The 10,292-nt window shown below is 40.1% G+C and overlaps 2 protein-coding genes across 2 annotated transcripts in view; one reads left to right on the plus strand and one right to left on the minus strand.

The window, feature by feature from the left end:
* Positions 1 to 7,840, minus strand: part of TNFAIP1 (tumor necrosis factor, alpha-induced protein 1 (endothelial)) — an 8,755-nt gene extending 915 nt beyond the window's left edge. Inside the window, exons 1-5 of the mRNA XM_009881445.1 lie at positions 7,549 to 7,840; positions 5,506 to 5,675; positions 3,490 to 3,579; positions 3,348 to 3,400; positions 701 to 896 (exon numbers count right to left, since the gene is read on the minus strand). Coding sequence (XP_009879747.1) covers positions 701 to 896; positions 3,348 to 3,400; positions 3,490 to 3,579; positions 5,506 to 5,675; positions 7,549 to 7,765 — 726 coding nt within the window. The 5' untranslated portion in view covers positions 7,766 to 7,840. The remainder of the gene's footprint in view (positions 1 to 700; positions 897 to 3,347; positions 3,401 to 3,489; positions 3,580 to 5,505; positions 5,676 to 7,548) is intronic.
* IFT20 (intraflagellar transport 20) overlaps positions 7,782 to 10,292 on the plus strand; it is a 5,490-nt gene continuing 2,979 nt past the window's right edge. The window contains exon 1 of the mRNA XM_009881478.1: positions 7,782 to 7,905. Within this exon, the coding sequence (XP_009879780.1) occupies positions 7,782 to 7,905 (124 nt within the window). The remainder of the gene's footprint in view (positions 7,906 to 10,292) is intronic.

Raw genomic sequence — 10,292 nt, forward strand, 5'->3', positions numbered from 1 at the left:
CAAAATGATAATAAAAATATCATGTTTCTAAACAGTCTTTGCACTCAAGTTTCCATTTCACTAATTTCATCCCATCCATTTCAGTTATTCAGGTTGGGACAGATCAATTTCAGTCTTCTTTTTGGCATGTATTTTCCAACACTATGGAGAAATTTATACTCCCAGACAAAACCACTTAGTCCAATTACATACAGTGATTACATCAGTGCAAGTGAAACACGGTACAAAGTAACTGCAATGAAGGAAACTTATGTAGGTATAACTAGGAACAGAATTTGATCTTTAAATTATTCTCTAATTAAATGAAGTAAAGGCTTTTACATGCTTTAGGGACACAGAGTCAACTTTAGGAGACTAGTGCTAAAATGCACATGCTTTCAGAATTACCATTCTCAGTCTTTCCTTCTTCAAACCTGCTACCATGTTGAATCTTCTCTGAATTCTACCTAGCGTGCAGCATCTTGTACCAAGACACCAGCTCATCCTTCAGCTCCCCTAGCAGCAAGCCACCCTACTAATTTCGATGTCACTGACCATCAATTCCGGTCAGAGTTGGTATCAAAGCTTTTCCAACAAGTGATATTGCTTGCCCCTAGCAATTTGGCTTAAGTTATACAAAATCTGCATCTTTCTGCAATGTATCATCAACCTGATTTTTTTTTTTTAAACCATAAGAGATAGGTGGGCACAACTCCATTACCTTGGTTTGCTTCTTCTCTGTAGCATACACTATGGAGGTACAACAGACTTCAGCAAGTTTCCGACCCTGTCCATAGAAAGACCAGCAGCAGATTTCATCTCCTATAACATCCTTAATGAAAAGAACTCTGCCGTTGAATCGGAGAGAGAGTTTGTCAAACAGTTCTATATTCTTCAGTAAGTTGTCATCTGAGTTACTGAAACACAGCAACAGAAGAAGGGATACATGGTTTTTGTGGTTTTTCAACTGGCCACCTCTACAGAATTTATATGCCTATTCCACCACAGTTTTAAGCATTCATCTAACTGCAGAATACAAATAAGTAGTGACTCACTGCCATAGGCTGCCAAGAAAAGAGAGGGTAATAGCCAATTCAGATACAAATAAGATGCTCCAATCCCCAGGAGCAAACACACCAGCCTTTAGAGGTCAAGTTATGTAATTAATAACGACAGCACAATTTCCCAAATCATTACATCAACTATCTACAACTATCTCTTGACTGACGCTCAAGACTATTAAATCACATCCTAACAGCAGTTCTCTTTAGTAACAGCAGAAGTCCAAAGAATCAATGCATGTTAGAAGGCCAGTTAAAAAGCAAGGTGTTCTACACGTAACACTAGTGATACCACGAACAAACTTCTCAGGTGAATACACTACTTAGGAAACTAAGTTTTATTGACAACCAACACAATGTAGGATCTTAATTACTTTTCAAATCAAGATCTACAAGTCCTAGAGGAAAAAAAAATATACATTGTATTATAGCTTTAAAAGCAAGTAAAGCTATCAAAGCTATTCTTAAAATCTAAAATATTTTATTTAAATAACCTCATGACCAATCAACGTCCTATCTGATGAAGTAAAAAAAAACGAAAACAACCTAGAAGCCTTCCTCCTTCGATATTAGCTTCAATGCAGCTGTATGGAAAATAAGTACTCTGTCTCTTTTTATAGGCGGCTGGGAAATTAGATGCAGGTATGTGCAAATTAGTGACCATATTATTGCCTAGACAACAAAGCCAACCTTACCAGCTTTAACAGTAAAATTCCTAACTTTTTGGTCCCAGAAGCTCAAGGTTCACACCTTGCTGCCAACAACCTACCCAGAGACGTGACACTGTACTTTTGTATGCAGTATCTTAACTTCCGCAAGTGTTCCAGGAAGGCTATGAAATACTTGTGAATCAAGACACTGCTAATAAGAACAGCTGACTGGGCTTTACGTAAATTACTTAATCTGAGAAGTATTTCTGTTCAGATCTAAATCAAAAAAGCATGACGTGCAACCAGACAAATTCTTCAGCTCACAAGAATCATTTGATAAAGCAATCCAGGATTCAGCCAGTGACAAGTCCCAGGCTGTATGAAGTGGCGGAGCTGGGAAAAGAATGTAGAAATCTTCATTATTAGACCACACTGACAACATAACTGAGAAAGATCCTTTTATAGTGTCAATTAGGAAGAATAGATGGAAAAAAAATCTCTGCTTGCTAGCAGCCAGTGTAGAATTTTAAATAAAGACGCCTCATTTAAACACCATCAAGGCATGCAGATTCATGCGCAAGGAATAATTAGAACCCTACAGCTAGTTGAGATACCAGCACCTCCTAGTATCTAGGATTCTTCTGCCCTCATTACTAGCACGTTTACATTTCCAGACCCCCATGGTGACTAATAAACTATTCTGTGCTGGCTTTAGCATCACTGCTGTAAGCTAAAGGGTAACACAGGGAGGAGTGCGATACAACTGGCAGATACAGAATGCAGTCTGCTGAAAAACAGGCTGCTCCTCAGCACTCCCACAGATAGCATTTCCTGACTACCTGAAATATCACGACTGTTAGAATCTATCTCTCTGACAGATAGATAATCAGTTTGTCTAGAGAAAAAAGCTTCCAAGATTGAATCTCAGGCTGCAAAGGCTGAAAATGAGGATTCTGTATAGCAGAAAAGATGTGAGAAAGGATTACTCACATTGCTTCAATGACTGGTTTGGGAAAGTCCAAAGCAATTCTGATAGCATCATGACCAAGGGATCATGATAGCTCCCGCATAAAACTAAATAAATAATGTTACTTTATACACGAGGAAGGCCAGTAAATTCTTGCCCTGGCCTATCTGGGTTGTTCCTGAGCAGAAGAGCTACTTTCCTTTGTAACCAAATAATTTAGAGATACTGGAACATCATCTGTAGGTCAGAATAAAAGAGTGCTGGCAGAGGTGTATGCACACCCCAAAGCAAAGAGTGGGTCAGTTTAGATGAGGTACAGATCATGGCTGCGCTAGCTTTGCATTGACGAGGTAACACTCTGGTTACTGGTTTGCATTGCATTACCTAAGTTACATCTAGTTTCAGCCAATATTAATAGCCTCATCATTCTTATCTCTTGTCCTTTGTTTCTGTTCATCTTTCTCACACAACTGAAGTGTACACTACACTTCACAGATACAGTGTTGTGTTTTCCTCACATTTATATTCATATCAATCAAAAATAACTGCACACAAATCCATAGAAGAGCACTTTTGCAAGCAAAAAAACTCCAAACAAACAAAAAAACAAGTTAGGTTGTACCACGTCTTCCTCCATTTTCATAGTCAAAGGAAAACTTTCCCATTACAGTGGGGAGAAAACTAACATACCTGGTGTAGGAGTATTTGTTGTTGCTTCTGTTATAAAGCAGCTTAACAACGGGCTATTGGGAGAGAAAGAAAAAAAGCAGAAAAGGTAAGTTCTGTGTTTGAATATGTTTATCAAAAATTCAGTTTCTCACTGGATAGTTACTTTCATTGATGATTCTATCAGTCTCTCTTCTTCTTTTGGAGATGTGATGATAGGGATGCTACAGACAGGTTCATACAAGTCTTTCTTGTCCTGTGTTAAAGACACAAGAGAGGGAGGAAATAAACTCAAGAGAGATAAAAGCTAAAACTAACATCTACTGTTGCTGTCTTCTCCAACCCCTCCAGCCATGTTCCCAGATCTTGTGATGCGCAGGAAAAACTCTGTATTGCTATAGTAACCACACAGCGTTACCTTGATCTGCAACCCACAAATACAGCAGAGAGATTTCTTATCCCCAGAAGGCAGCAGTAATTGAAATATTGGGATGCAGGTGGATGTCCTTCTTAGCTATAGCAAGGACTCTGAGCTCAAGTCATATTTGGTTTAAGTGGGTTTATTATGCCATCCTTTTTGAAGGAAAGGATAGTAAGAATTTGCACTAGTTTTAATCATCTCAAAACACTGCAGTATATAAGAGTATCAGCCACTAAGAAGTGAACATTTGGCAAGAACAGCATGTCACCAAAATGGACTTCAGCCCCTTGTGATACAAAAGCAACAATCAAGAGCATGTAGTACAGTCTGTGACTCCAGATTCCTCATGTAGCATATTAAGGAAAGCTCAATAGCTAATAGGAAAGCCTCAGAACATTTTGTTTTTAGAAGAAAGGTTTTAAATTCCAAACCAGAAAGAAAATTGTCAGTGCGGCTTTGCATTTCTTTAAGTGGACAGAAGAAGTATATTGAACCTAGTCTGTGAGGCATTTATTAATTACGAAGTTTTGTCCTGCAAGAAACATTCATTTCACGACCTTAAGACTAAAAATAAGTTATGTATGTATTGCATCTGGGCTAACTTTATTAATAAGTTGGCAGAACAAGCTGATTTCAGTCAGCTAAACTCATAGGGACTAGTAAAGTGAATAAAGCTACTATGGGCTTACATATTTGCACATAGTAATCGTAAATTAATACAAAGAAAAGTCCTTAAAGTAACCAGTACTTACCATATAGGTCTTTTTCACCATTAAGATTCAAACTTGGAAAAAATCTACTACATTTTCAAAGATTGAAACCATTTCTGCTTACAAATATTATCTAATTAGAAGTGACATAACTTGGGGGAAATTTAGACAAATGCCATAAGGTCTTTTAGAACATATGCTCAAAATGATCATGTTTATTCAATCAGTTTCCTTTAAATTTCTGGCCTTTATTTCATTTCACACAAGAGGAATTCATTCATTATCTATTTCCTAAATAAAATTTAAAAAACGAAGCCAAAAAAGAACCATTCCCTCTACTTAAATGAAAAATTGTGAATACAGTTTCAACTTTATTCATCCTCCTGGCATTCCTGTGAAGTAGAAGAGTGCTACTATCCCCATTCTGAGGGGGCAGCAGGACAACTGAGTGGAAGCACAAAGGGGAATGACATCTCCAAAATGACAGGAACCCAGATCTACATCTTGCACATTCTAGATTCATATAATCTAACCAGGAGACAATCTTTGTGTCCTGGTCTAAGGTAAAACAGAACCAATTTTCTTTTCAGTAATTTTACTTTTCAGCTAAGCCTCTTCTAACTGGACTGTCTGAAATAAACGCCGTATTTTTCAGCCCAAACCACGACACTTTGTCTTCTTACAAAGAAATAGCTCCCTTGATAATCCAATCGCCTCACTAATTGCACTAAATACCTTCAGAACACAGGCATCTGTGGCATGGAAGGCTGTGTCATGATAGCACGTGGGTCTGAAAACATTTCCAGGGAGATCATAAACTAAATTTTGTCCCTTATTCAAAGCACTGCAGAATCTCAGGTGCGCATACAGAGCAAGAATAACTATGGCTTTGATGAACATACTGGATAAGATCTTACAACTTACCTGACTGCTGTCTCATTTTCTTTCCTGGCTGTCTCTAAGGCCATGAAATACTCTCTCAAGTTGTCTTAAGTAAATTTTATAACCAAAACACCCATGAAAAACGTTACAGTCTACTTCTGTTTCTTACCTGCAGGGCTGCCTGGCACATGTCCACTAAGCCCTGAATGAGATAATATTTGGCTTCTGCCATCAATTCTTTAATCTCCTGTCTGTGTTTTGGAAGTGCAATCGTGTCATCTCGGAGATAGTTTAAAATTGTTCCGAAGTGCTTCCCACAACGGTCTATAAGGATCCAGCCTGAAAAATAACCATCACATCATTTCAATCACCTCAACACTAGGGGGCAAGAAAAAGCTCTTCAGAGAGGTTAAATAAACCTAATGTTTCCTGAAACTGCACATGATACACTTACCATTTTATTCAGTGGAAGTCTTTAATGACTTTGAGCAAACTGAATTTGGTTACAGAACAGAAACTGACAGTGGAACCACTCCTTTGGTACCTCCTCTATGTTCTCACTACTTTGCAGCCAGAAAGAAAAGCCTCAAGCTAAAAATACTCAGCTTCCTATCACAAGACACTAAAATTGCTGCAGGAACCTGACTGCGCTGTATCAATTGATCAGTCAGTGAGCTACCTGATCAAAATTATCATCTGTGCTTCATCTTTTCTGAAGTACCTGAAGGACCTTTTCAACTACCACAGGAAGTCCCCAGTTGACATTTAACTGACTGTCCAAGCCATTCAAACCTACTAAAAAACAAAAAAAACCCAGACAACCCCAAACAAAAACCCCCAGCTTATAGTTAGCTAGGTTCCTTCTTTTATTTAGAGGCTTGTCATATTCCCAGCAAAATGGGGATGTGCTGTACTTGTACGGGAATAAATGTATTAACTGCTGCTACAGTGTAATGCTGTGCAATTAGAAACTTATCACTAAGAAAGCCAAGGAAAGACTAGAAGAGAGAATTCACAAATGTTTGCAACAAGGGGCTAAGTTCTGTGGCCTAACGAGAAGGATTTGGCAGTTTTGCAACCACATCTTCTGCTGTTGTTCAGAGTTAAAGAAAGAGAAGTGTTATGAAGACGCTAAAAGGTAGATGAGACCAGAAAACCCAGTATGGGAAAAAGGCTGTTCTAGTCTCCAAATGGGAGCAAAGAACAGGACAGAGACAGACCAGGGGGGAGCCAAGAGGGGATGCAGCACAGGAAACAGTAGCAGACAGACAGTTCTTGCAATTTTAAAACATCCTTGACGTCACATTCACTAGGAAACAGGATGTCTGACTTGATGGCAAACAATAGCAATGTAGGACACACACGGACAGAGGGATTAAAACAATGCCAAACCCTCTTCCATAATGTGGAAGGCAGGCAAAAGAGTGTTAATTTGGGACCTAGGTACAGAAAACAACAGAGGAAGGTAGGCTAAATCACTTCTAGATTCTCCAGCTGTAGCTGCCAGAACATGAACCTTGTCCTCCATTCAGGCTCAGGCTCCTCTACAAAACTGCTGGACAATTTAGTTGTATGTAACGCTCAACAAGATCCAGCCTACTCAGGGGGAACTTGGTTTAAATGATATGCAAAATCCACAAGGAGTTATTTCAGTTTAAGTAAACACACTGTTGTGCATCAAGTTTAAACTGATATAATCTGGGCACGTGGAGGAGCTTTCACACAGGAGTGTCCAGAAACATCCAAGAGGTTAAATACTTGCCAACCTCTCTCAGCCTCTTCTCCACAGCGCCACAGCCCTCATTCCTAAGGTGTCACTTTGTCCTGGACTACTTAAGACAGGAAAATGAAAGCATTCATAGCCATTGCTGATATTGGTCTTCTTATTTGTTCTACTCTCTATAATGTATTATGGATTTTTATAAGGCAAATATTTAGTTTCCAGCAGGAGGTGACATACTCCTTGACTGACAGCTAAATAGTGTCACAGCATCGTAAGCCACAAGTGGACCGTGCTACTGGGAGGAGGAAAAACAGAATTTTCAACACAGCAAGCAAGGCTGTTCTGAGTTTTAAAGATGAAAACTGAATGTCCCTCCCCACATACGCATTTCGAATGATGCCACTACATGACACCACATAAACGACAACCCACATACTGTCTGTTCAGTCTTCATAACAACATTCTCAACAACAAAAGACGTTCCCTTACCTTCCTTGTCTGTGAGCACTTCCATTCTGCCACTGAACATGGCCTTAAGCATTGTGTCGTGCCTGGTCAGTACTTGTACTGTAGTGTAATATAAAGAGCCCCCAACGTTTAGTCGCACATACTTGTTACCAAGGCTGCCCCCTTTGAAGCTGCAAGTTTTGGGCTTGGGCCCTGTGGCTGGACAAAGGGTGGTGGTTAGACACGTGTCCCCCGACATCTCCTTCTGTAGGTAGATGACAACCCTGCAGAGTGTGGGCTTGACGGATTCCGCCGTGATTGGTGAAGAGTCACGAGTCACCAGACAAGGACGGCAAGGCAAAAGTGGTCATAACCACAGGGCCCTTGAAAGAGAAATGCGTAAGATCAGTACAGAAGCCTGGAATTTCCATTTACAGCAAAACCATGAAGCCCACAATAAAGAAGAGATACTTTCAGTAGACTCCTAGGGACACATCTACACACATTGTGGCAAAACAAGATTTAGCTGTTTTTCAGACAACTTACACAGCAGTATAATGGTTGCTCAGCACCACGCAGCCAAGGTATGGTTACGTCACTGTTAGTGAGGGATGCTAAAATTTTCTGGACTTCCTGCTATTTCGTCTGCAGCCAACACTACAAACACCATACAATACCGCAGTCCAAGTTTAAATGCTAGCTGGAATGCTGCTCCTTCTCAACTTCCCAAAAGAACGCAACTCTCTTTGTGCAGAGCTGAAACACAATGGAAGAGCTTTCTGCCCTTCCTTCAGCTGGGTGCGCATCTATATGCCTGGGGTTTGGTGGCGGTGGTTTGGTTTTTAGCTGGAGACGTTTACACGCCTCTGCAAATGTCTCAACACTGAAATACTGGACCATAACATTCTATTTCCTGGCAATTCCATTCATTCAAAACTCTTCTTTCTCCATCCTGGAATGCTGAGCAGTCACTGTAGTTTTATTAAAAAAAAAAAAACAAACAAAAACATTGTTTAATACTACCGTCCCACATGTCATCTTTGGAATATTTGTCTCAATTAAAAAGCCAGCTAGACCTTCACTGCTTCTTTCTCTCCCCAGACTCACTATACTTAACTTTTCATGAACAGTAAGCTCAAAATGGAAACAAACAAATAAAGAATAAAACTCTAAGGGGCCAGATCCTAAGTCCTTTAACTGGAAATATACAAATACAGGTGTATTACCTATTCTTCTTCTAATAATTATTGTTCTCAAAATCATTTTGCTGTTGTTTTTTTTATTGTTGTTTTTTAAAAACTGTTTCAGAGTACGAACATCTACCTTATGTGTTCTGTGCCTATGGCACATGAGTAACCTTTTCTAAATAAATATAATAACCTGCTAATTATATCGCTATTCTTCCTACATACCTTTTCCTTCTCACCCCACCTCAGCTTTCAACACAGATAAAACCCACAATCATCCATCTGTACAGCAAATTACTTGGCAGCTACAGATGCTATCTTAAAGTTGCCAGAGATTTGAATCACTGCTGAACTTAGAACACCACCTAAAATATAGCATTATTCTGCAGTTCCTAACTCAATTATTCTAATTAAGCAAACACTACAAACAATATCTATTGAATAACAAGCAATACAAATATTGTGCAAGTAATCAAAACACAAACCAAGTGTAAGAATTTTAGTGCCAAAAAAGTTTGTCTACAACTGGAACTCCCACTAGCTGCCATCATTCTTTACTTTCAACTGATCACTATAAAACACAGCAGCAAGCTTCAGCCTACATCTGGGCAAGACAAAGTTTTTTCTGGATACATCACTTGAGGCAAGCACTCCACAAGCAAATCTAAGTCAAAGGCAACTGCACGTTACATGTAGAATTGGCCAGAAGAGTAACTCCTGACTGGTAAGCAAGCAGCAGCAATCAAAAATTGTGTATTACAGACGTGGTGTAAGAATTTCATTACTAAAATGAAGCAGCTAAGGGTTATAGAGAAATCAATCAGAAATTGTCCAAGCGTTGCGAGTAACACAGTTCCTCCTAACTAGTCACAAGTGTTTACTAGAATACATTACAAGTAAGAAAATCAAGACCAGAAGCAACCACACCTTGTCTTGCAGTTGAGACTTTTGGTAAGAATGGAAATACGCCTTAGGTCTGTACATTTGTCGTTGATCTCCTGCCTTGCTTTAGCCCCTCAGCAATACCTTTTTTAGAACAAAAGCCCGTTTTTAAAGACAGCCAGAGTGATTCTGTAACAACAGAGAAATCCAGACACACACAGAGCTCTCCAGTTTCAATAGCGATCTGCCTGAACATACTCATTAGAGTCACGTTTTCAGTCAGCTGTACCGCTCCGGGCTGTTACTCACTTCTCTGACCCAGGAGGACGAAGCTAAACACCAGCTGAATCCCCTGCGCAGCCAATCCAAGCAGGAGTCGGTGCTATCGCTCTAACGTGCTCATTAGCCAATAAGTTAGGAGGCTTTTGCTGTAAACAGTAATGTAACCTTTAATTACCCCTATTAACACGAGAAAATTTTCTCCGTCCCTTCCTTCCTGCCTCCTGTGGGAGGACTGCGGGACACTGACACCACGGCTGGGACACGGCACCAGGAAACGCTCCCTGCTGAGAACCGCCACAAAAAGGAATATTCTCAGCGGGTCCAGGCGAAGAGCCCCGAACACCCAACCCTCCTGCGCAGCACCGCCCGCCAACCGCGCACGCTTCGGGCCCAAACTCCCCGGCCCCTCGCTGGTTTACATCACGCGGCCCTCCC

This window comes from Charadrius vociferus, unplaced genomic scaffold, assembly GCF_000708025.1.
Source record: "Charadrius vociferus isolate BGI_N301 unplaced genomic scaffold, ASM70802v2 scaffold323, whole genome shotgun sequence".
Taxonomy (NCBI): domain Eukaryota; kingdom Metazoa; phylum Chordata; class Aves; order Charadriiformes; family Charadriidae; genus Charadrius; species Charadrius vociferus.